Here is a 27,309-nt window from a genome sequence, read left to right as displayed (position 1 = left end):
TGAATGCTTGGATTCCTTCCTCTGCTTGTCCCACATTTCCAGGATGTACTCAGTAGAGAATGTAGGAGCTAAAGAGCAGGATTTTCAGTTTTATCTTTCTGTAACATATTGTGCTGTCTAGAGTCTATGTAACTGAGACTGAAATGTAAACTGCTGCATCATGGCAGCGAGGACAGTTCGATGTTTTGTAACGGTAATATTTCAGTGCGTGCTTCTGACAGACATCTCACAGGTGTCTGGCTTAGCCAGGCTACAGTTACAAAGGTCACAGGCAGGAGTGCAGCAGGGATCTGATTGCTTTGACCTTACTACAAGTTTCCAAGTATATGTTATGATCATTTTGAGCTTGAATTCTTGGATGTTTTTTAGTGAGCTCTTATTGAACAGTAGAATTTCAAAACAATACAAATAATACTGAAATGGTTTATGGAAACCATCACAATCACCAGGCTGTGGTGAATGATTCTGTATGTGGTTGTACCAGAGCACTGACAGTTTCTGTAGATTCACCAAAGCTTTGGAAAAATAGCAGCTACAGTTAGGTTCACAATGACACACTTCCTTTATTTTAACTTTAAACAATCAAGATGTGTTCGAAGAGAATGTTTAGCTCTGATGACAAAGATTTAAATTGTTACATCATTGTTACATTAAGTGTTCAGGAATTACAGCAATGTTCCTCTGAAGCAGGCCACATCAGGGGATCAAAGGTAAATGAGCAAACTATTCATGTAATACTTGCATGAAAATTCCTCGCTGTCAAAGACTGTAAATATCATGGACATCAGCAAATGCTGTAATTCCTCCCCTCTGATGTTTTGCCAGATGTTTGCTTCAGCCTTCATCAGTTGGTGCTTGCTCTTGGGTCTCCCTGCGTTCAGTTATGTTTTCAGAAAATGAAAAACATGCTCTGAGATCAGGTGAGGGACATTTCCATTAAAAAAAAAAAGAGAAAAAATTAATTTTCTTTCTTTCTTTGGATGGTGAAGGCAACAGTGGTACTAGTGGCAATCAGAACAGTTGGTGCAGTGACCTTCAAGCTGGGCACAGGGCTCCAGGAGATCCCAGGAGCAACACCTCTGTCCAGAAGAGCTCAGTCCTAGGAACAGCAAAGATACTGCGCAGGACCCTCAAGCTCCTCGTCTCTGGTAGGGGACTCGAGCTTGAGGAGAAAGACCGCCCGCAGTGCCCTCTACTTTAATTTTACTAATCTTGCCAACCCTAAAAATATAACATTCTTTAAAAAATGAATCAATCTATTTCTTATAGAATTTTGCATTTTTAAAAAATTATTATTATCGTTATTATTATTTTTTAACATTGATCGGTACCTTACACGAAATACAAAAACAACCCTCTTTACATTTTTACATGCTGTAGTGCCATATTTTGGGAGCATTTCAATTTGCTATGCAAAAAAATACAAACATTATATCCCACATTTTAATAATATGTATGTATTAAGTCCATAGTAACTACATACATTGCTAAAATGTGCAAAAAAAGACAAAGAAATTGAAAATCGTTTTTGTTTTTTGTTTTTTTACTCATTTTTCTAGTTACAGAAATGTCAAAGATACATTCCTCAAAACTGTAAATGCAAATATAAATTCACTGTAAACAGCAATGACAGACTTATTATTCTCCTGCTTTCCTGCTGGTAAGCAGCAGAGCACCAAGCCTCTGTAAAACAACACATGCAGATGGATTATAGTGACTCACTGTTCATTTCGTATTCATTACTGTAACACACTTTAGGCAGAAGAGCATTTTTAAATATTATCCGCATATATTTGTATAGTGTTTCTATAATTTACCTCTACAAAGCTTTATGGTGTAGACGTTTGTGTTCAGTTCATCAGATTAAGAAAACATACTGCTCTGTTTGACCTGGGACATGGAGGGTGACGTGTTTTAAAACTCCTGTGGTACAGCTGTGTACTGTGGGTGTGGAAAAGAATGATCATTGTACTGTCTGATAATATCTACATGTAGTGAAAAAAGCAGGGCTCCCAGCCAGTTTCCTCATGCAACTCCAAAACAAAAGTCCAAACTAAGACTATTCACATGTAACACGTTCCTCTCTGTAACGTGTTACATGTTTGGATCTAGATAAGAGCACATTTAGAAACCAACCTATTATCAAGATGGGTTAAATGGATACCACGGTCAACTGTGTCAACTCAAACTGTGCAGTCAGCTTTTCCCTGATCTTAAAGCTTTGGTGTTATAATTGTTCTGTTTACAGTAAAAAGCAGTAAAAAGCCACTCTACAGACCACTGGAGCATTTGATATCCACACAGTAATCTATTTTCTTTCGCTTACCCTTGTCCAGATTGTGGGAACAGTGGTCTAGGCAGAGATTCTCAGACATCCCTCTCTGCAGCCATGTTTTCCAGCTCTTCTGGTGGGACCCTGAGACATTTATAAGGTGGGCAAAATATCTGCCCAACGGGTCCTGGGTCTAGTGTCTCCTCCCAGTTACACATGCCCAAAACATCTAACCTGACCAGATATTTTTTTTTTGTTGTGGAACATAAGGATAAGTGGAAAAGGATGGATGGATGGATGGATGGATGGAAGAGCAGTGGCTCTAGTCTGAGACTCTCCTAAATGACCAAGCTCCTCATCCTATCTGAGGTCGCTGGAGGCCTTACTGGTCCAATCCCTGATTGCCACTAAAGTTGGGCATTACTCTGCCAGTATAGTGATTTGGGTCTGCTGGATTTGGAAAAAAGGAAGTCATGATACATACATTGGCATAAACATAATAAAAGGTGAAAATCCCCTAGTCGAAGTTCTTCTTTAAATGTTTTTACAAATGATAAAATAGGTTACTTTTAGCTCTCAAATGTTTTTAAAAAAAATAATTTCCCAATGTCATCATTCTTTAGACTCTGCATGTAACAAATATAAAAGGCTGATGCCTGTGTGTGCCTCAGAAGCTGCATTACATCCTTCATGTGCTAGCAACAGATTATAAATAGACTGACACCTAAAGTGGAAAAGTCCCCCCAGCTGAGGGGGGCTCATGACAGAGGGAAAGGTTTCCTGCCAGTTAGTTTGTGCTTCACATTTACTCCTTGCTAAAACATCTGAACAACAGCAACAATGTTATTATTATCAGATTATCCTCCAGGATATGAAGCCACTGCATGTGTGACGTGTTAAATGAATCTGAGCTATGTCAAGGCACCCATAGTTATAACTGTAGTGAAACAGGAAGTTTAATAGGTTAGAGAACAGCTTTCATTAAATAACACATCTCCAAATTAGATAAGTTACACTACCAGCTAAAAGTTTGGACACATCTTCTCATTCAATGGGTTTTCTTTATTTTTACTACTTAAGATACTTAAGATGGATAGTAGATAGAAACCGAACAACTCAAATATATGAAGCAAGATATTATGTAGCAAAACACATTAATAAATATCTGTCTGTCTTGTATTTTAGATTCCTGAAAGCAGCACCCTTTGCTTTGTTGGCAGCGCTGCAAACCCTCGGCCTTCTCTCAGTGAGCTTCGTGATGTCATCACCTGACATGGTCACAAGAGTCACCTCTGCTGCTGAGGACGCATTCATCGGAACCAGCATGGCTACCACAGCATCCTGCAGCCACATGCATCCCATCCAGTTTGTGTTTAGTTGGACCATCATTTGTTTTCCAAACACACCTCCAGGCTGTGTCAGGGCTGTTTGACCAAGAAGGAGAGTGATGGAGTGCTGACCAGATGGTCTGGCCTCCACAGTCACCTGACCTAAACCCAGTGGAGATGGTTTGGGTTGAGATGGAGCTCAGAGTGAAGGCAAAGGACCAACAAGTGCTCAGCATCTCTGGGAACTCCTTCAAGACTGTTGGAAACCGTTTCAGGAGACGACCTCATGAAGCTCATGGAGAGAACGCCAAGAGTGAGCAAAGCAGGACTCAAAGCAAAGGCTGTTTGGAAGAATCTGAAATATCAAACATGTTCTGAGTTATTTCACACTTTTCTTGTTTACTACAGAATTTCATGTGTTTATTCATAGTTTTGATGCCTTCAGTGAGAATCTACAGCGTAAACATTCATGAAAATAAAGAAAAAACATTAAATAAAAAGGTGTGTCCAAACTTTTACTGGCAGTGTGATTAGCAGTGAAACCACAGTGTAAACACTGGGTGGGGCTCTTCTGTGTGCTTTGGCTGTTCGCCCTGTGACGCTCTCCTTTGACTTCCTCTTATTTATTTATGTATTTGTGCCAAAATATAAGCATTCTAGTGGAAAATGTATCATTATTTTTGTTAAAACCTTTGTTTTAAATGCTCACGATGAGATTTAAACTGTAAACTTCCTCCTTTGTTGATGGGTGGAAGTTGGAACAGACATCTGATTTTATTTTGAAAGTCCCAGTGACGATGGGTTCCGGTTTGTCCGCGTTAACTTCACGATATGTGACCGGAGTATTTGTTTTGTACCGTGTCTACGGATCGAGCACTGGTGAGGATCTGTCATCGAGGCAGGTGGAGTCTCCCATCCACTCCCCGGTGAAGGAACACGGAAGAGGGGACACGCCTGCCCTCCGTGTAATTTAACTTCAGCGTGTGTGACAGGGTCGAGCATGACTTCGGTTTGGAAACGGCTCCAGCGGGTAGGAAAGAAGGCGTCGAAATTCCAGTTTGCGGCTTCGTTTCAAGAGCTGATCATAGAATGTACACATAAATGGTGAGTGATATAATTCTTATATTTGTCAGTATTTGATAACTGTGGATTTGTTGCGCACCCCGGCACTGCTCCGTGGTGTGCTCTCTGAGCGTTAAAGAGGCTGACAGAGAGAGTGATGCCAAACTCCGGTCAGGCGTGTGAACTTCTCATTTCGGCGAGTAAAGCCTGTGAAACTAAGTGTATCATCCACACTCAGTTTACACGAGCCGGCGTATTCATCACTGCGCATTAACGTCTTATTGACAGACTTAATACAATTACTCCGTGTAATTACAGGTCGTCGGCACAATACCTCAGGTTTTAATGTTCAGAAAAAATAATGCTAAATGCTTTGTTTTGCTGCAGAGAGAGCCCGCCCCATTACTTCCGTGTTTGTTTTCTTGATAAGAGAACTGTAATTGTTACCATGCGGCATCCTAATAACCATGGCAACGGGTCAAGCCAAAAAACTGTCGTGGCTGTGGGAGTGAGTGGTGGTGCAGTTTAGTGTCACTGCTGGTGTCACGTGTGCTGGTGGAAGGATGAAGCATCTACGCCGTCATCAGTGGCTGAAAGTAGACTTCTGGACACTGAGGTCATGGATAAAAACTTCCCCTCTTATAAGAAATCTGTGGCAGGCCCAGGTCTGCAATAACTGTTGGGAGGAGTTAAAAACACGAGGAAACCTTTTTATGAAGGCAAACATTTATTCCGGTAAAGTAGCGCTTTAACCAGATTCAAACACTTGTGTTTTTGTGGCTCATAATGTGATTCTGGGTGAGTGCTGGGCCACCACCAGCTGACTTTACACTAACTGGTCACATTTTGTGAGGCTGGGCTGTATAAGAAATCAGCCACCACTTTAATCACACTCTGGAGCTCTGACATGTGGCACAGAAAGTGCACATTTAAGAGTTTTGTCTATTTATTACTTAACAAAATTTACATTTACAATAAAGACAGCTGGGGAATAGATTTCATTACAGTATCTTTTGGAAGGTGCTGTAACATAATTCCTCATTGCAGAGAGTACTGTGCTCCCTGAGCCTGGTTCTGCTGGAGGTTTCTTCCTGTTAAAAGGGAGTTTTTCCTTCCCATTGTTGTGCTTGCTCATAGGGGGTCATATGATTGTTGGGTACTGTGGCCCCTCTGTGAAAGAAAGCCTCAAATCAGAAGTGGACTCCATGGTATAACTCTCAAACATGCACCTTGAGATGAAGTGGTATCTCACTAATTTAGAATACCTTCATTTTCCCAGGAAAGATAGTTTGTTGCTCTATTTAAAAGCCCTCAGTAAAGCTGTGACATCTCACTCCTCATCATTAATTGAAGAAAGTATTGAATTCACTAATTTCTTTACTAATAACATTTTAACAATTAGAGAAAAAATAACTGACCACAGATATATAATATGTTCAGCTACTTTCAATACTATTTATATTTATTTAGTCTTTATCTGACTGATCCTACTGCATTAACCTCAGCAATCATCATGTGTCTATTAAAACCAATTACTTCAAGACTGCTATAATATGTCCTACCATAAATTAGTGCTTCAATTTTAAAATATGATTAATCTGTCTCAATCATCACCTACGAACCACAGGCCTATGATGGCAGCGTTACTCAAACAGCCTCAGCCTCAGCTGTCTTAGCTAATTGCAGGTCGATCTCCAATCATCCTTTAGCTCAAAACATCTCCAAAGAGTCAGTGTAAAAAAGCTTGTTTTATTTGTAGAGGGAAAAACCAACCCCAATCTCTGGTGCTGTGAGTCTTACCCAGTAAGCAGTGCTTAGATGGAGCTACTGGGTGTGGGGATTAGCCCAGTACTAACTGCCTGAAAAGCCCTGAATGCCTACCCTTCTTCCTGTGACAGAGCCAGTACAGGCCCAGCTGCCAGCAGCCCCGTTTGTTACTGCAGCTCCCCTCTAGATTGGTGCACTTGGTAACTAACTGGGTTAAATTTAGCGTCCTGGAAGACTGAGGAGGGCTGGATTAACCTGTAAGAGTCATTCATGGTGATGTAGATGAATACTTTACCAGTCCCTTTGTAAAGGCCCACAATTAAAACCATTTAACGAAGGATATTTTATTAAAGCAATATAATAGGAGCAAAACAAAAGCAGAACCAAATAATACTAATCAGAAAATATTAATCAAATCACCTCGGTTACATGTGTCTAATGAACCCATTGTAAGCTAATGCTGAGCTTGTTCGGATCCTTGTGAAGAAGGAGGTTGGAGAGATGGGCACACCCAGGCATGAGGAGGAGCTTCCAGCTGTGAACATCTTAGGTCCAATCCTCTGAACTGCTCTTCTTATCTATTCTGCACAAAGCTTTTATACCTGCTCCTCCTTTCTCCCCCTTTTTACGTCACATCGTCTAAGATAACGTCTGGTCTCACCTGTGGAATCACTGTCCACCCGTACCTCATCATCCTCTCCCTGTCTGTCTGAGTTGTCATCATACATGATTTAAAACTAACTTTAAAAGTTAAAATCACTTCATTACAGTTTCTTTTTTTCCATGTTATTCTTACCATAGAAAGTTTCATTGTATATGAACATTCAGTCGCATATTTCTCCTTATGTTCCATTAGTTTATACAACCTCTCTGTCATGATCTTATTCTTACATGAACATCTTTTAGCATAATCCCTTTTAATCCAGTTACAGGAATACTTTCTTTTGCTGTTTTTCTTTAAAACTGAATACTCAATACATTTTCTTTTATTTAATCATACATTTATAAAGTCAGACATTCTCTCAGATTAGTGGCTCCTTGGTGTCACACCCACACACTGATTATATATATTGGCAATTAAGAATTAAGCAAAAACAAATATGAATTATGGCCGTTTGTCCTTAATTTTTTTTTTAAAGGCTTAAAACTCCCCGAAAAGCCTTCAGTTAATCCAAAATGCTGCAGCAAGAGTACTGACAGGGACTAGAAAGAGAGAGCATATTTCTCCTGTTTTGGCTTCCCTTCATTGGCTTCCTGTTAAATCCAGAATTCAAAATCCTGCTCCTCACATACAAGGTCTTAAATAATCAGGCCCCATCTTATCTTAATGACCTTGTAGTACCATATCACCCTATTAGAGCACTTCACTCTCGCTCTGCAGGCCTACTTGTTGTTCCTAGAGTATTTAAAAGTAGAATGGGAGGCAGAGCCTTCAGTTTTCAGGCCCCTTTTCTGTGGAACCAGCTTCCAGTTTGGATTCAGGAGACAGACACTATCTCTACTTTCAAGATTAGGCGTCAAACTTTCCTTTTTGCTAAAGCATATAGTTAGGGCTGGACCAGGTGACCCTGGATCCTCCCTTAGTTACACTGCAATAGACGCAGGCTGCAAGGGCTGGCTTGCTTTTGTCCTGTCTCCCTCCTTTCACCTCCAGCGAGTCCTGGCTGTTAGCTGGTAGCTGTCCCTCCCTGAGCCTGATGCTGCTGAAGGGTTCTTCCTGTTAAAAGGGAGTTTGTTTCCTTCCCACTGTTACTATTTAGTGTCATCTGACTATTCTTATAGGGTGGAGGGTCTTTACCTTACAATATAACTGACCACTGTTGTTGTGATTGTGAAACATCAGCATGTAATGGTGCACAAATCTAAATAACAGAATTATTAAATGAGTCTACCAGTGAGAGACGGGGCCTTAAATGAACCCAAAAAGCCGACTGGCCCAGTCACTAAAAGTTTTGTTTTGGCAAGATAAGGACCTTTTTTTCTCTCATTATTCCACGACAGATTAATCAGATCAGATATTTGGACCTGATCCCAGATGTTGAACTTGAGTATGAGAATAAAGGAGTATAAAGGAGTACATGATTAGGATGATGATTGCCAAATTCTTTAAGAAAAACTACAATATTTTGCAAAGTGAAGAAAATTCTTTAGGAGGTAGATCTATAACTGACTCTACGAGCCAGAGACATCTTCATGGATGAACCATCAGTCCCCATTGGCCTCTTCCAGAAAACATCTAAAATCTTGGTATTTGCTCGGCATTTCTCTTCTCGTGAACAGATTGGATGATTAGTCTGGTTTTCAGTGTTCAGGACAAGCTTGAAACATGTTCCTCTTGGCCATTTCCAGTTTATGTATACAGAGGATATTGTGCTTAGCTTTAGAGCTGCTGTTTTAGGTTCGGCATGTAGGAGTTCCTTTAATTCCACTGGCGTTAGTCATTGTTCAGTCAACATGTGTTTTCAGTCTTCTGGCCCTGGCTTGTATTTTGGCCGGCCTTCCTTTCACACTGTTTGTGCTTTGTGGTAGTTTAGAGAGATTTGTCACATTTTGCATGCTCTGTACTGGGGTCAGTGGTGTCTGTTAAGGCAGTGTTACTGGAAATCTAATGACAGCACACTGTAAAAGGTAATTATCATGTAATCACGTCCTTTCTTTTTGGGCTCTGAAGGAATCTCTGAGGTCAGAGTGCCCGAGGTGGTTTTAAGCATCCCTTATTTTGTCCCATAGGATTTTCTTTTCTGGATTTCATCCCAAGACAATTGTCAAAGCTAAAACGGTGACAAAGATTTTGACACCACGACTAAAACTAAACTTTTATTTCTTTCCCAGCAAAAAGTTTTTGAAACTTATGATCTATAATTGTACATTTCTTCTTCTTCTTCTTCTTCTTCTTCTTCTTCTTCTTCTTGTTATTTGAAACAAAAACTGAAGCAGCAAAGTGCATAAGAAACAAACTTTGTGTCACTGCTAAAATGTTTGGTCATGTCTGTAGGACAAAGATGCAGCCAGTTCATGTCAATAGTAACCAGTTTTATACCAGGAGTAATGCAGATTAGCAGCTCAGATCGAGGACACTCAGTGAAGGAGTGAGTAATGTAGTAAGCAGACGGTTTACATACGTCTGTATTTCTTTCTGAAAACATCGGGCCAATTCAGACCAGTGAAAGGGGGCTGAAGGAGAATCTGTGTATTTGTTGATGTCAGGGTCATGAATTGCTGTGTGAAGCAGGCAGGACAGGATCCCACTGCAGACTCACAGACAGGCCTTTATTTTAGAAGACACAGCTGTGAAATATAAAACGAAGTAAACTGGGACGACGCCTGAACTAATCAGGCAGGCAGAACACACAGCAAGGAAATGAAGGAGGTCGCGACAACGGACAGAGTGAAACGAAGGGCTGAAGTATACAAGGATAATGAGGGAACGAGAAACGGGGGGAAACACAGCTGGGGCCAATCAGACGCATGAGACGAGGCACCTTCAAAGTAAGACAGGAAGTGACATGTACAGTGAGAACCAGACAACGACAGTAGGACATTGAACATGCAGATATGCACGCAGACAACTAAAGGGCCAGATGTGACCCCGAGGTCGTCTACCACCCAGTCACACTGTCTAATTTGCAACAAGAGTTAACAACATGCTTCAGTTTGACCTCCGACTAAAATGATCTCAATAAATGTTTTTTATAGGCAGATTCATCATGTAAACACCCAAAACTGGACTGATTTGGCTTTGATGAAAACTATTTTGATCATAACTAATAGAAAAGATTCCCAGAACTACAAGTTGTCAAGTTGTCATAAAGCTTAACCAAATTGCTCTAAATCAAAAACAAATACAGTGAGTAAAGCAGAAAACTGTTGAACACTTGCCCAAATGATCAACTAACCAGCTGCTTTTGGTAAGAGACTGTGAGCGATGAGTGAGAATGAAAGCAACGGACAGAGAACAGACATGGACAACACGCTTCACAGAGCTTAGAGCAACACCTGCTGCACTATTTATAACAGACATGTTTCTGTGCTGACCTATAAATGTACAGGCCTGTGGTGGTGAGTAACTCAGTGGTTTGTAGAGACAAAAGCGCCTGAAAGAAAACATTCACAGGTACCAGGAATGATGTATAACGACCTCATTTTAAAATGCACAGTGTTACAGTGTAACCATATTAGAGGAGGCTTCACAGTTTGAGGAGCATACAGCCTAGCTGATCCATATTTAAAACATTCTTCTGATAGACTTGTACAATGATTGTGATGCCACAGAAATGTCATTTATGGCAAGCTTAAATGATTCGCCCACACCCATGCATGTGTCTTACCCCAGGCTGTAGAAACAATGGGCTCAGCTTCAGCCTGAAAACTGAAAGGAACATGAAGGTGCCTTAAACCTGAAAACATCCTGTTTAAGTATACCAAACCTACCTGACCGTAACCCATAGATGTCTATGGGAAAGCTGCCCTGAACCTTGACCTTGTAAACTCTTTTCTGATGAGTTTACGGGCTTAGTCGCTCACTGAGGGTTGAGGGATGTAGCTCAGGTGGTCACTTACTAACTAGGTTGATGGTTGGATGGTGCTCCAGTCTGCATGCCAAATCCTCAGGAAAGATACTAACTCCATGTTACTCTTCGATGCATCCACTGAATGTTAGATTGGAAACAGCGTAGAAAAAAGTGCTTTTGCGAATGATCGAGTCTACAGGTTGTGTTAAAGTGCTGTATAAGAACCAGTCCACTCAAAGGAGACACTCTCTCCTGCACCATGCCTGTTTGTGATAATGCAACTATGCCTCAGTCCACTGAGCATCAGCCTGGTAGTTTTACAATGCCCATGTTATAGCTGCTCATCGCCGATGCTGTAGAATCGCCTTCTGAACAAATGTTCTTTCAACTTTGGGAACAGATGAAGTCTGGACTGTAGGGTGGATGATGAAGTTTCAACCAAAGTTTTGCAACAGAGTGACAGTTTGACAGGCGACGTGTGGACGTGTGGTGTCGTGGACGATGCTTACGCACAGTGCTCAGCTGTGTTTTGGGACTGAAAGGGGGTTTTGTTGGTTGACTTTGATGGCTGGCACTGTGAAACACTGGAAAAACTCAGAAGGGCATTTCTGAACTGGAGAAGACAAATGCTGAGCAAGAGCGTAAGCATTCTCCACAACACCGCGCATCCACACGTCGCCCGTTAAACTGTCGCTCTGTTGCAAAACTTTGGTTGAAACGTCATCACCCATCCACCCTACAGTCTGGACTTCACCTGTTCCCAAAGTTGAAAGAACATTTGAAAGATTGTGCGGCGGCGCTGGTGAGCAGCTATGACACGGGCACGACCTGTTTATCTTTCTATCCCCATTTCGGTCGATGCGGGAGTCCTTACTTTTGGGATTGCGCTTGTATGTTTCAGTTTCTTGTCCATTTAGGTTCCCCTTTTGTCTTTGTCCTCTGTGTGTTTGGCATGTATGTGTGTGTGTGTGTGTGTCCTTGTGTGTTTTACACAAGGTCTGACCAAATCGTGGGTGCCATCATCATTGCCACACAGATTGCAATGAAACAGGCAAAACATGTCAGTGTTTCTGCTCACAACAGAGTCAGTGTCTATTGTAAAAAATAGATTTCACATACAGCCTGGGACTTGTTACCAACATGAAGCTGGAGAAGAAAATCTACAGCCTGGCTGAAGTGAAAGTCAAACTTTCATTCAGAAACTGGTTAACTTGTTTATCTGTGTGTAAGACAGTGTCTGTGTTGAAAAAGGATTTTAGTTGTTGCTGTAATATACTCATTGTATGCTGCCAGACACAGTAAAATACAGTAAAATACAGTAAAATACAATATACGCTCTGCTGTTATTCAGGCAACCGGACAAACTGAGAGTGGTGTGGATCAGAAGGAGCAGACGTCACAGCACAAAGGTAATAAAAGGAGAAACAAACGAGCGTCTTTACAAAGCACCGAAAGGAGCTAGTTGTGCCAGCGCTACTTAAGAACAAAATTTGACTTGTCATAATATAAAACCAGTGTTTCTACGTGAGCATCTGACAGATGGTGTAGTTTTTACACTGGGATTAGTCATTACTAAATATTTTGACCTAGTACATGAAGGCTGCACATCCAATTTGCATAGCAATTAAAACGTACCACATTTTCCATTTTGGACTGATATAATCCTCTTTAGTGATTTGCAGCCTTTTCTTGATGCTTCCTGTTTCTGTTCTGTCAGCTGCACAGCTGGCAGCCAGGAATCCAGAACCCCTACAGAGGCTTGGTGGTTTGGCAGGTTCCAGAGAGTTTAGATATCACGGTCACACTCTTCAAGGTATGGAGCTGATTAATTATATGGATTATAGATGGGGAATATAATATGTCATTCAGCTAATTATTTATGCTCTGACAGGAACCAACTGCAGAGGAGTTTGAAGACAAAGAATGGACTTTTGTTATTGAGAATGTAAGTCTGATCTGTTTGTGCTAGCTTTCATATTGTGGTATGATCATAAACACTTGGGGCCTGAAACTTGGCTACCTGGCTAATAGGACATAGAGGTGTTCTGTGGTAACGACACGGGACCAAAATGGAAGAACAACAAACTAAATTAGAAGATGCTCTCACCATATCCAGCCATACTGAGTAGCAATAGCAAGATGATTATGTGACTAACTAGTACCGAACTGATGGGACAAGAAAAGTACGAAGTAGAACCAGAACAGCTTAGGATCCAAAGCACATCGAATCCCTTATCAAAGATGGTGGGGCAGAGGGAGTTGGACATATCTATGTCAGATGTCGTCTGGGATTCATTCCTTTGGTAAACTCCACGTTGCTCTGTGCTACTCCCTACTGCAATTCAAAGTACCACAGGGCCCACTTATCTGAATCCAAATTAGCTACAATCTATCCTATCTTAGACCCTCGCTGTAACAGGTGCAGGTCTGATGATGCCAAACTAACCCACGTTTTGGACTTACCCTGCCTTGGCAAATTTTTGTGAGGATGATCAGTATATTACTGGGCAAAACGTCGGCTGCGGTCTTTTGGTTCCCTCCTGGCTAGGCGTGCCATGTTGTTGAGGTGGAAGGCTGCTGCCCCGCCCTCCCACGATCATTGGCTGATCTCATGTTGTGTCTCAGTCTTGAAAAGATCCACTGCTCCATCCAGAACCAAAAGGGCACATTTGATCAAATCTGGGGTCTTTTTCTGACAAACTTCTCTAACCTTAACCTAACCTTCAGGATGTTCCTGCTGACTAACTGACTTGCTTATTCCATCTGATGTGTGTCTGTGTTAATGGGAACGTGAAGCTCAGTGGTGTTGCAGCTAACTTCTGTGGGGTTTGTAAGGAAAGGGTTTGTTAGTATTGATCACTCAATAAAAATATTTTGAGTAAAAAGATGGCGGGGGCAATGTTATGTTATGCCATACTGTGGTTAGACCTTGAGTTGTGTTGTTGTTGAGTGGTGACTAATTATCTTTGGGATTAATGAATGTGTGTGCATTCAAACTTGAACTCTATTTTTTTAAATCAGGAGACAAAAGGATGTAAAAAAGTGCTGGCATCAGCTGATGTCAATATGAAGAAGTATGCAAGCGCCACACCAGCTCAGTACGATTTAACACTGACGCTCAAACCACTCTCTGTGAAAGTGGTGGAAGCCACACTGAAGCTCAACCTGTCGTGCATCTTTCTCAGGGAAGGCAAGGCCACGTAAGTCAAGAAGCATTTTTATTTATTATTTTTTATGACGTTCCAGGAGCAGTGAGGATTACTTTTCTCTGCAGATTTCCAACGTAATGTCCAAGTTGTTGAGGTTTTACTGGGTGGATTATGGCCGTATGTGGTCTATAAAAATCTGTTGGGTTAAATTTGTATCTGGACATTTGAGCACAGCACGCTCAGATCAGCAGTTTGTGTAACATCCAGTGTGACATCAGCAGCTTTGCATTGAATCTAAAACTTTCTGTTAGGTATGTGAAAATATTAGTGGAGCTGGATAAAGGTAGTGATGTCTGCTGATTTCTTTGTTTTATCACAGAGATGAGGACATGCAGAGTTTGGCCAGTCTTATGAGCATAAAACAGAATGATATTGGTAATCTGGATGACTTTAATGACAGCGACGATGAAGTCAGCGAAGAGAGAAGGTCAAACTTTGGAACAGGACAAGTTACTTATGTTACAGGTAAGATTTGTGAGGATACCTGTGCACTGATTCAACCAGGCTAAAAATGACAGAAGACAAAATACTCAACTTTTAGGTAAAAGCAAAGCCTGGAAGATAAACGATGTCTTGTGGTTTACCTGTGTCACACATTTAGTAGGTGCCTACAGATAGTAAATGTAATGATGAGGCCCAGATATGATGGCTAGATAACAGTTATATCATCTCCAAAAGTTCAGGTTCTGTGTTTGCTGCATATGGGACTGCATGGATATGTACTGGTCAGAGTGCTGGTACATGTTCACCAGCAGAAGTACCTAAAAGGCCTGACAGCATCAGAACTAGATGATGAGACAATGAAATAGGGTGGTCTGGTCTGATGAATCAGGATAAATACCTGAGGTAGTCTTAGATAGTTCTACAAGTGATTTTTGTTTGTGTAATATTTTCTGCTACAAGAGTCAATGCATGCCTGCGCTTTTTAGGTTTTAAAATTTGCAGCTAGAAATATTGGATTTAAAGTGCAAATATGTACCTAAAAAGACAATACCAGAATTAATACATACAGTGCCATGAACAAGTATTTGTCCCCTTCCTGATTTCTTCTGGGTGCTTTGCATGTTTGAGTGACGAAATGTTTCTCCCACTGAAAACGCGACGTCCAGATAACCAGAATGAACTTTTTGGGATTAGACAAAGATGACCTGAATAAATATAAAATTCAGCTTTTAAATGATGAATCATTTATTAAAAACTAAGGAGATCTACCTGCCCGGTGTGAACAAGTAGTTACTCCCATTTGAGGCTGGGCGATATGGCCTAAAATCCATATCGTGGTATAATTTGAAGCACGTGCGGTAACGATATATATCGCGATATATTCTTTTCTTCTGTATACCACATTTTCCGCACTATAATGCACACTTAAAATCCTTTAATTTTCTCAAAAATCAACAGTGCGCCTTATGTATGAATTCTGGTTGTGCTTACTGACCTCAAATCGATTTTATGTGGTACACAGCGCTCAAAAATCTGTCAAAAAATGTTTTAGTACGACTTTGGTAAGCTATGAAGCCGCACCGCTTGATGGATTGTCGGAGCATTACGGCCACCGTAGTCAGGAGCCTCGTGGAGTAATCTGGGTCCTAAACTCTGTCCTCTTCAGGTCCCAAAGTCAAACGAACACAGCCGCATCACTGAGAGTTAAAAACTGTCTAAAATCTTTCATCTTTAATAAAATGATCAGCATTGCTGCTTTACCAGGTGTAACAATTAATTTTAACACCCAGGCATCCATAAAAACAGGATTAGTTACATTTAACAGAGTTAGAAGCTAGCAGGAAGTTAGCTCACTAGCTTTCACCTAAACATGATATAGCATGTTCTGACTGAGAGATTTTTGACAAAATTCAAACGTACAGCTCTGCTATCACTTCCAACATGAATGAAGACAGAAAACTAAACAGCAGTGACGTTTGCAGGGTTACTGAAGTTGGGCTAGCTGGTATATAATGATGTGCTACGTGATCGCTAGCGACACAGCTATGCTACCATAACATAAACACAGCGAAGCTGGAGAATGAATGCTAACTTTTTTCCACTCGATAAAAGTTAACGTGAGGGTTCCCGATGGTTAGAGACAAATAATAATAATGGATTGGATTTATATAGCGCTTTTCAAGGCACCCAAAGCGGTTTACAATGCCACTATTCATTCACTCTCACATTCACACACTGGTGGAGGCAAACTACGGTTGTAGCCACAGCTGCCCTGGGGCAGACTGACAGAAGCGAGGCTGCCATATTGCGCCATCGGCCCCTCTGGCCAACACCAGTAGGCGGTAGGGAAAAGTGTCTTGTCCAAGGACGCAACGACCAGGACAGAGAGCCCGGGGATCGAATCGGCGACCTTCCGGTTACAGATACGCGTCCCAACCCCCTGAGCCACGGTCGCCCCGCAGTGTCATGGCAGGATGCTGTAAGATATCGTGACACTCAGGCCTTATTACTGCCAGACCTAGGAATCAAGAAATCACTTGACTAGAACCTGCGTGACAAAGTGATGCTGACCAGAAAAAAATGGACTTCATGCCATGACTGAAAGAAACTGGAGAACAGCTGAGCAACGTAGTCATTGACTTCTATCAGTCTGGAAAGGGTTTCAAAGCCATTTCTAAGGGTTTGGGAATCTAGCCAACCAACAGAGGCGATCCTTCTTTGGAGTGGCCGGCCTATAACAACAACATTGATCTAAGTACACCATCATGACTCATTCAGGTGGCCTTAACAGAATCCAGAACAGCATCTAAAAAACTGCAGGCCTCACCTGCCTCAGCCCATGAGAGAGTTCCAAGGCAAAAACCACTTCTGACCCCAAAGACCTCAACGACTCGTCTCACATTAGCCAAAAAACTACTTGAATGACCTCCAAGACTTTTAAGAAAATATTCTCTGACCTGATGAGACAAAAGATTAACTTTTTGGAAGGTTTGACTACTAAAACTCTAAATATAGTGTTATATTTAATAAAAAGAACATGATACCAACAGTCAGAAATGGAGGTGGTACTGGGATGGTCTGGAGCTGCTTTCAAGCTTCTGTACCAGCAGAGACTACTATGATTGATGGAACCATGAATCCAGAAAATCAAATAATCTCCAGTTCAGGGCAGGAAAGTCAAGCATACTCGAATAATGCAGCAGGACTATGATCTGAAAAACACACCAGCAAGTCCACCTCTGAATGACTAAAAAAACAATCTGCTAAAAGTCTGAACTCTGCAAGGAAGAGAGCCAGAATTCCTCCACAGCGATGTGAAAGACTTGTTGCCAGTTATTGCAAACACTTGATTGTAGTTCTTGCTGCCAAGGGTGGCACGAGCAGTTATTAGGTTTGGAGGCAGTTAATTCATGATTTAATAAATTACTTTTTAACAGAAGGCCAGGTAGGTTTGGATGGCTTTGTTCCAATAATGAAATCGTAACTTTATTGTGTTGCACTGTATTTTGTATTTATTCTCCTTATCTTTGTCTGATATTAAAATTTTCTTGATTTGTAACAACAAATATGAAAAAACTAAGAAATCTTGAAAAGGGCTCATATGTTTTTCATGGCACTTCCAAACAGATTTGTTCTGTTTCTGGTAGATATGGAATCAATGCCACATGAACGAAGCATTTTAGAAACTGTTTTTAGCTTAGACTCATGTTGGAGGGAGGAAATTATGCCCCTTCTCTCTATTCTGTTTCTCTTTGAACTTATATTCCTTAACTGTTGCTGCTTCCTTTTTGGTTTCCTATATAAAATGTGCTTTCCATTCTTTTAATCACTCTGCCTGCTGTTTTCTTTCTTCATACAAAAGCCTCTGCTTCCCCCACTGAAAGAGTTCATGATCTGGCCTGGAGGCCTGTAGTTGAATTAGGCCCCACAGGTAATTCTCACTTCTGTGAATTTATTATCATTTCTCTTCCTCCTTTCAGTTCCTCTCTTCCACTTTCCACACTCACATATGTTTTCTTAAAAATAACACAAAAACCCACTTTCATATATGCATCTGCGACTTTACTTTAACCCTCTAAACCAGGGTGTCAAACTCCAGGCCTCGAGGGCCGGTGTCCTGAAACCTTTTCATGTGTCACTGCTGCAACATCCCTCGAGGACTGGAGTTTGACACCCTGATCTAAAGCCTAACCTGTCGCCGTGCATTTTCCAATGTTTTTTTTTAAACATCTGTAACTCCTGAAACATTTGCTCAAATGAAAAAATTCCAAAGCTTCCTAAAAGCAGCAATTTGTGCTTTTCAGTTTTATTAGAGTAATTACGGTAATGCCAGGCATGGTGTTGCATTAAAGTTTGGTTGAAAGAAGAGAGAGTCAGTGTGATGGAGTTCTGCAGAAAACAGACATTTTAAAGGCATTTTGGTTCTTTTTATTGTGTTTTTTTAAAAATTTGTTTTGTTTTTGTTGTTTTCTGTGTTATTTGACAAGATCTGGATGTGGCGCCTTGCCTGGGAGGACCATACTGACCCTAATATCACTGAAAAGCACAGAGTTGGTGCTTTTATAAACCATTGCAATTTTTCGATTGTGCCCCTGGAACAAGAGTTACATTAATTTGACCTAAAGGTTTGGCCTAAAACTGATTTAATGGGTTAAAATCAGTGTCCAACCTGACCTTTTTATTTATTAGAGCCAGTTTGGGAGTTTGGGAGTACACATGTCATTATGTTTTTACATTTCTGCTTGTTTCCTGTTTCCTGCTGACCTTTATTTCATTTCTTTATTTTCCATCTTCTCCCTTATCCCTGTGCATGTCATATCTTTCACTCAGTGACCTCAGAGACTGATAGGAAAAGGTCTTCTGGCATTTCTTCCACCTTTTCAGCACCATCTTATCCTCTACTGTCACTGCCAGTCCCTGATCCATCTGTTCCATCTTTCTCATTGCAAACCCACGCACAACCACCGAGCACTACCCAGCAAGCTCGGCCCTCTCCCGATGCCTACTCGTTGCCAGCCTTTGCACACTCTCACCTTCCTGTACTCCCCAAAATCTTCCAGCACACTGTTGGATCAGGTACTCGTCAACAGATGTTACTAGTTTTGTGTGCTTCCCTTTCTTCTCTTTGACCCTGAGAGCCCATTTTTAAAGGGATTATTTGCATTTGATTTAATGCATCAATGCATCTGTTGCACCAGTTGCAGAGCTGAAGCACTTTCTGTTAAAGGAGTGTATGTTCATGGATTTACACCTATTCTTAGTAAAGTTAGGATAAAACTGCAGCTCACTGTTGATATTTCTTTCTCATTATATCCTATTATAATGCTAGAAGTCATTATTATAGCTAATGCTGCAACAACTGAGGTGAGGCTGTAGGTTACTCCTGCCATCAAACTCATCTCCACTGCCTGCACTCTCTCCTTCACCTCTCATGTGCATTTTCATAAATGCTGTGAATCCTGTCTTCTGGTTGTAGCGTAGTTAACAGTCTGCATATTTTCACTTGCTCTCGTTATTTGTCTTTTATCTTCACACTGCTCCCTTTCTCTTCTGATTCTGGCGCTTCCTGGACATGTTCTGCTGGCGTCTCGTGGACATTTCAGCTCCTCAAAGGCCCCAAAGCTTCCATTTTGGCTCCTCTTCAACTGAAGCCTTGAAGGCCCAAGGTTTCCTCTCTTTAATTTCTTCAAAATTCCCCTTTACCCTCTGATCCATCTTTCTATCTCCCTCAATCCTCAAATTCCTTGCAAACAGCTTTGTTTTGGAAAAAACAAAGCTGTTTGCAAGGAATCCCGTTCTGCTCTGTTCGTATTGACATTAGAGTAGATGCATCATGTAAACTGGTATTTATGTATTTAGGGTAATGCTGCACTTCAGGGTAAAACATCCATTTAAGCAAACATACCATAAAATGTATGAAGGAAATAAAATCTGATAGCAACAGGTAAACTAAAGGTGGGTCCACACAGGAAGTGATACTTTGCTTTGTTGCTTAGTTGGTGTTCAGCTGATGTTCCTGTCTTAGGTTGCCTGGGTAACCATTTCATGGATGTGCTGTCCTAGCCAGCCAATGCTATCCTGGCTATCTTGGCAGTTGCTTCTTGTCTTGGAATTGAGAAAGGTTTAACTCAGGACTGAGTTCCCGTGCCCTCTAGCTCCCCACGCCCATTATTAGACACTGTGAAGTAGCATAACGTAAGCAGCAAGGAAGGTGATAAGTAAACAGCATCAGCAGACTATTTAAGCTTCTTTTAAATATACTTTATTTCTGGCATCTCCATAAAACAATCAACCTGGTAGGAAAAAATCCCACTTGCTTTATACAGGATTTTATCCACACCTGAACCTCGTTAGTCTCTACCATCGAAACAAATAGGTCGGACCAAACAATACAATTCTAAACAAAGAACAGGAATAAGATTATGCATGAAATTGACAAACTCATTTACTCAGCTAAATGGTTTGAAAAGTAAAACACTGCATGAAGTACAACTCAAAAGGCTACTTTAAAGAAAATAATCAATACAAAATGAAAAAAAACTTCATTTGGTTACACCCAGTGATGCAATTAATGACCTCATGACCCTATACCCACATAGCAAGCAGGTCTGGCCCGGAGCTGGTATCAAGCCGGCACTGCTGGCTGACCTCTGGCATGATAAGACGTATGTGATCCAGATATGGGCCAGGCCTGGCATAGATGGCACTGTCTATGTGATTGCATGCTCATAGAAAACAGGTCTGGCCCGGATCCGGCATCAAGCTGGCACTTCTGACTGACTGGTGTCATGGCAGGGTGTATGTCAACCAGATGTGGGCCAGGTCTGGCAATGATGGCACTATTCATGTTCCTGTTTTCCTATTTTAGTTAGAGGACCCAAATGCCTTGTTGCAATACTATACTGCTATGGTAGCCAACGTTTCAAATGCAGGTTTGACAGGTTTGTTAGTTTACACTTTATCCAAAACCTAGTGACGGTTTACTCATGGTCACCACCGGGTGGCTGTAGCTCAGGAGGAAGAGCAGGTCAGCTACTGATCGGAAGGTTGGTGGTTCAATCCCTGGCTCCTCCAGTCGGCATGTCAAGAGTGTGAATGTGAATGAATGCAGTTAGGAAGCACTCAGTTTAGAGAAAGTGGGTGAATGTGGCATAGAGCACTTTGAGTAATCTGGGAGAGCAAAAAAGCGCTATAAAAGAACAGAGTTATGTTACTTTTGCACTATTATGTTCCGGCACATGTTGTTATTACATGGCTTGATTAAGGTACACATTAGGCTGACATCTGAGCCAGCAGTGTGTCTGCAACTGGCCTTGTGCTGGCCCATGTGTGGGCCACCTCTGGCAAACCAGATCTGGGCCACCAAAGGGCCGTCATTCTTTGCGGCATGTGGGCCATGTGTAAGCACATTGTGTGGGCCAGATCAGGGCCATACCAACTTTGCTATGTGGGTATAAACAGGAAATACTTGGCGGCCCTTCCCATATACCCGTCTTAAATATAGGACCTGAATACATGGACAAACATGGTAATTATAACCAAAGCAATATGAAGAAACATAATTTACCGGACATTTGCCTGTGAACAGAAGAAAATTCAAATGACCTGATGGTTAGTAGTGTTTGCTTTAAAACATATGCATGGATGTAATAGATGTAACTGCTGCTACCACAAACAAACCCAGGATAGTGTGTCAAACAAAGTTACACCAGCAATGTATAAATTAAAGCATTAAGGCTAACTGTAAATTAACAAGGAAATAAGTTATCAATTCGGTTAAGGGACAAGTGGTAATACAAGCAGAATACAAGCTCACACACACACACACACACACACACACACACACACACACACACACACACACACACACACACACACACACACACACACACTATCGTGGTCTAAACATATCATGCATTATTAGCTCTGTATGCTGCTCAGTAACACTGGATATTTATTGCTCACTGTAACTGATGCTCATGTTGGTTGGTGCTGTGGTTTCCCTGCTGTGCTGTTTCTTTTTCTCAGCAGGTGATCGAGCAGATTTTCAGTTTCTTTTCTTTCCCCCTCGTCTTTCTCTTTCCTGGCCCCCCAGTCCTGTACGTTCTGTTTGTAATAAAATCTAAATAATAAAAATTGAACAAACTATGCCAGTCAAGTGGACCATTATAGCAAAAGCTGTGGTGGTCCACTTGGGAAAATCAATCTGTTGGGCAGACGGGACGGGCAGGAGTCCCAAAAACCTGAAAAGTGTTTTAAATATCTCCGTCCAGCCTACACATGGGATTTAAATCAGGATAGATCTCAGCAGTTTCTCTTTGCACAATATTCCAAACAAAGAATCCATGTCTTCCTATGATGAAACCAGTTTGGCCTTGAGATGTGATAGAGGGAAGCCGAGCATGTTGGTAGGTGGTTAAAGTGTTAAAGTTGACCCACTGCTTCACAGGCTGTTCCTGTCTCAGTGGCCTCTGGCCCCACGTCACTGCTGGTCACTTCCTGTGTGGACCCATCATTAGAAGTATAGTTTTCATATTGAGAATGAGACTTACTGATCTGAATCTATTTTGAGAACAGACCATTACATTAAGCACTGACAGAGCTCTGATGTCATAGCTTTGAAAATAACTGCAGAATAAATACTTTCATATGTTAAATACTAAAACTAAATGTATCCTTGGAAAGTTGTCAAACTGCTGCCAAATGTAGTGTTTTACACAAAGTAGTGTGTCATGCAGCCGATGTTATATGTAGTACTCTGCATGCACAGGTAAGCTTCCCTTGTATATTTTCACATGTGAAAAGTTTGCTGTCTTGATTATCACAATAATGCAGCGATAACTTTTCTTTTCTCTTCTTTTCTTTTCTTTTCTTTTCTTTTCTTTTCTTTTCTTTTCTTGTCTTGTCTTGTCTTTTCTTGTCTTGTCTTGTCTTGTCTTTTCTTTTCTTTTCTTTTCTTTTCTTGTCTTTTCTTTTCTTGTCTTGTCTTTTCTCAGCCTGTACTAGTGCACGTAGAGAGCAGAGTGGTCCTTCTTTTTCCTCTGTTTCCTCATCATCATCCTCAGCTCTACTCAGCTCTTTCCCTATACCTCCGCCACGTCCTGCTCTCAAAGCCTGCTCCACCTCTGAAAAGCTTGCCCCACCTCTGCTAGAGTCTGATATGGGGTCTGCCCATATCAAACCTACAAGTCTACCGTTTTCCCCAGAGTCAGGTAAAGGGACAGAGATTAAAGTGTAGACCAAGCAGATATTTTCCACACCCTTTACTTGACCTTTACCTTTGGTTTTTCCTTACTCTGTCCTCCCATGTTTTCCCCTTTGTTTTCCAGCTTCCTGGCAGACTGAATGGAGGCCTCCTAAATCTCAGGTCCCTCTAGCACAGCTGGCCCACTCTCCTACGTCTCTGCATCCCTTTGTCAGTGATCCTGGACAAGCTGCACTTCTGCAGAAAAAGCAGAGACTAGAGATGCCATGTAATTCTGCTCTACTTTAAACCCAGACCAGTACTCTGCCATGTTGATCAGAGGCTGCTTGCTGTACTTCTCTTTCATTCGTCTCTGTTTTTCCCTTCTTGTTTTCTTTCCTGTCAGCTTCATCTTCTCTGCCCACTGCTCAGCCTTTAGATGAGAAACCCAGCGGAGGGTCTGGATATGTTTCTTTTTGGAAACCTCAGGTCACATCTGCATTAGAGACCGCCTCACCTTCTCTACATCTTTCCTCTGCTCATGTGTTTCCTTCTCTTTCAGTCTGTGAACATGATGCAGGTACATGGTTAGGTTCAGCACAGAAAAGAGTGTAGCTGCTATGCTAGCGTGATGGCACACGAACCTCGTTTTTTAGCTTGATTTGTAAAATCGTATCTTTGCTTTTCCTTCTTATTAGAGTTCAAAAGACAGCTGAGCACCCTGAATGAAGAGGATAACCAGTGCACAGCACCCACAGGTAAGCATCAAGTCAGCATTCAGTGGGGTAAGGCCTACAGTACGGACTGCATGGCTAACTCTCTGAACTGTATGTTATTAGCCTCTAACCCTGGAGGCCCAGCCAGCCAAAGGTCAGAGAAGGTCAGAGCTTCAGAGAGGAAAAGAGATACAGCGTGTGGACTCGACGCTGCCAAAGCATCAGCAGGGTAAGTTGTTCCTGCAGGCTGCTTGAGTTTGGCACTTCTGAACATTTGCTGTGTTTTCACGATCGTCTAACAATAATCCACGTTCCCATATCACAACATTTTTGCTTATGGTTCTATCAAACTGTAGTTTCGAGAGTACTTCATGAGGTGTAGTTATCCTTGTTTAATTGGCCTATAAAAATGAAAAACACTGTTTTTCCTCTTTAACCTTCCTGCCTTCTTGGGACCTTTTTGTGCCACTGCTATGTGTTAAATGGCTGCCATTTCCACTGTGTTCAGTGGAATATAACCAAACTTGCCACAGGATAGTTTTTACCTGTCAATGTTAATATTCCAGTGTGAATTCCTTAAATCAGCCTAAAATGGCTGAGCAGCAGAAATCCCCACACCCATCACCCTGGGGACCATTTTCTGCCCATTGACTTCCATTATAAACGCTATTTTTCAACCCCAAATTATCATCATATGATTTTATTTTTTCTTCTTTTCTTGGATGTCAATGAAGACTCAGGGCCTTGAAGTTTTAATTTTTAAATTGCAAAAAAAATGCAAAAAAAATAATGGCAGGTCAAAATGTATGTTGGTGCCAATCTTTGGTCCATCTAAAGGCCTACTTATAATGACAATCACATATTACTTCAACTGGTTTTTTGTGGAAATATTTAGTTTCGTTTTTTGGTTTTTGGGGCTTATAACACAGGGCGCTCATGTAATAACACTGGGATTTGAAGGGTTAAAACAACGAAAATATAATTAAAACTTTACATGAATATTTCAGGGAGAAGTAGTTTTACAAGGCTGGCTAATTTAAAGTGGAATAAAATATGGATATATGGTCTTTTTATGGCGTGGCTGAGAATGGTCCCTAGGGTGATGGGTGTGAGTTTTTTAAAGGATGGCAGGAGGGTTAAGGTTATATTCTCATGTAATTCTGAGCCACTTTATTTGAAGCTGCTGTGTAACGACATTGTCTGGAAGTTATGTTCTCTCCATTTGTGCTTTGTCAGAACTTTTGATTGGATTTTCATTTTTTAACAAAGTCACAGTGAAACAAATCTGAGTAGTGAGGTGTGCAAAGATTGTGTTTGTGTGACCAACAAATCCCCAATTTTTCAGTGTAACAAAATTACATGCTGGCATGCTATGCAACAGTTTCACTGTTGTCCACGTGAGACAAATTTAGGAAACAAACCAGTGAATTTTGAAATAAACAACGATCATGCTCGTGGTCTCACCGTGCAACTGAGATTTTCCTTTTTTGGCCTGGGAACGATGTATTCATCAAATAACCTGCTGAAAGCTCAGAGACTCACATGAGCAGCAATCCTCAACGGGAAATCTTGCACCGAAAAAACACACATTTAGTTTATTTTCTGCAAGTATTCAACTTTACAAGAGGAGGTAAAACAGGACTCACTTTAAGTGATTTAAAAATAGCACCTGAACTGTAAAGAGTTACACAGGAAGATGATTCTGGTGGGGAATAGAAAAAAAGTATTTATTTATTATTACATAATGTTTAATGTGACTCAGGAAGTGTTGCTTTTAATAAATGATAATAGTGTCATAATTGTAAGAAGAACATGTATTTACTGAGCAACAACGCGGTCTACAAGAAAGAATGAACAAAACAGCCTCGAGATCAAGAAAATAAATTGCACTAATTGCAAAAATTAGTGCAATAAATTTTTTTTGAGTTTGCACTAATTGCAAAAATGCAATTTTTTATTACAATATATAAAACCACCCCATGCTATTTCAGTCCCGAAAAAATTCACAGAATGCGTGGCATGCTTTGGAAAGATGGACGCATCAGAGAGCAACTTGGAGTTTGTATCTTGCCCAAAGATATTTGGTGTGCAGACTGGAGCAGCCTGGGATCAAACCACTAACCTTCCTTAACCTTAGTAGATGACCTGCTCTACCTCAGAGCAGCTACATCCACCTCAAGGAAACAGTCAACAACATCCACTGAAAGAACATTTCTTTAGTAAGGCTTCTGTCAAGTCGAGTTACGCCTGATATATTGTCTCTAATCAAGCTGCATAAGAAGTCATGAACCTTTCCCATCAAGGCTGCTGAAATTCAAGTCAACCAATCATCATCTCAACTGAACAGGGTTGGAAAGTTATGAGAAAAGGCCAGACCAATCAGATTTTAGATCTGATTTTAGACTCCATGTTAAGAAGATGAAGCGGTTGCTTTAAAAACAGTGTTTGAGTTCCCTGTTTGATGTTTCTGGGTGAAATTTTTGAAACTTCTGCTTTTTGATTCTGCTTTTAGAAATGTGATTTGTAAAATGTGCCACTCAATTCCTGACAGGCCACTATTTGTGATTGCTAGTCCCTTGCTTTGCATTGTGATGCAGTGATGTGATACATTGTTACAGCTAAACACCAGCTGGCAGAATTCTTATTTGTAGTTTGCATCAGTTGTGTAGTTTTGAACTTTTTTGTGGTTGCTAAAAATATAAAGTAAGTTAAAGTTACAAAGGAGAGAGAGTGTTGCCAAAGGAGCTGAGATCACTGAAGTCACTTTCAGAGTCACTGGTTGCCATTACGTCAGATTATGGTATTACTGGTATGCTAGGAACAGTGAAACAGTGAGAGCAGGTAAGTGTATGTGAGCGTGATACCTGACCTCTGCTCTGGATGCCATTAATTATGCTCTTTTTATGAGATGAGCTTCAGTTGTTGTTATTGTCACTATTCCAACAATAGTGATGTTACTGAGCAACACTGGTTGCAGCTAAAAGCACTGAATATAAAGCAAATAAAAAAGTAATCAAAGACTATGCATTGCAACAAAGTCAGAAGAAATGGAAAAAAAAAAGTTGCACAGTCGCTGTGGAATCATCATCAGCAAAATGTTGTGACTTGGTGCTTTGTTTGTGGGGTGCAGTTCTTGAGTGTGGTGTCTTAGTACTGGACTGTTTGTTGTGAAATGCATTTGTCGAATACCATGCATGACATTATGAAGTTATTAAAGGAACAAAGAGTAGTAACAGTGCTTTATTCAAGCGTGTTATTTTAAAAAAATGATTTTAAAATGATTTTAAAAGATTTATATCTACTTCACAGTGACCGTA

The 27,309-nt window shown here is 41.0% G+C and overlaps 1 protein-coding gene across 9 annotated transcripts in view; it reads left to right on the top strand.

The window, feature by feature from the left end:
* The first annotated feature begins 4,412 nt into the window (after positions 1-4,412).
* Positions 4,413-27,309, top strand: part of ehbp1l1a (EH domain binding protein 1-like 1a) — a 45,924-nt gene continuing 23,027 nt past the window's right edge. For 2 of the 9 annotated variants that reach the window (XM_080877717.1, XM_080877719.1), the window contains exons 1-14: positions 4,413-4,704; positions 12,292-12,349; positions 12,658-12,753; positions 12,832-12,885; positions 13,962-14,140; positions 14,469-14,614; positions 17,955-18,023; positions 18,923-19,168; positions 19,696-19,758; positions 23,089-23,304; positions 23,422-23,565; positions 23,683-23,856; positions 23,975-24,034; positions 24,116-24,221. In XM_080877717.1, coding sequence (XP_080733843.1) covers positions 4,601-4,704; positions 12,292-12,349; positions 12,658-12,753; positions 12,832-12,885; positions 13,962-14,140; positions 14,469-14,614; positions 17,955-18,023; positions 18,923-19,168; positions 19,696-19,758; positions 23,089-23,304; positions 23,422-23,565; positions 23,683-23,856; positions 23,975-24,034; positions 24,116-24,221 — 1,715 coding nt within the window. In that variant the 5' untranslated portion in view covers positions 4,413-4,600. The remainder of the gene's footprint in view (positions 4,705-12,291; positions 12,350-12,657; positions 12,754-12,831; positions 12,886-13,961; positions 14,141-14,468; positions 14,615-17,954; positions 18,024-18,922; positions 19,169-19,695; positions 19,759-23,088; positions 23,305-23,421; positions 23,566-23,682; positions 23,857-23,974; positions 24,035-24,115; positions 24,222-27,309) is intronic. The other 7 variants (XM_080877720.1, XM_080877721.1, XM_080877722.1 and 4 more) reach the window with 7 other exon arrangements.

Source organism: Rhamphochromis sp. 'chilingali' (assembly GCF_963969265.1).
Source record: "Rhamphochromis sp. 'chilingali' genome assembly, chromosome: 1".
Lineage (NCBI taxonomy): Eukaryota > Metazoa > Chordata > Actinopteri > Cichliformes > Cichlidae > Rhamphochromis > Rhamphochromis sp. 'chilingali'.
This window is presented reverse-complemented; position numbering and strand designations above follow the sequence as displayed.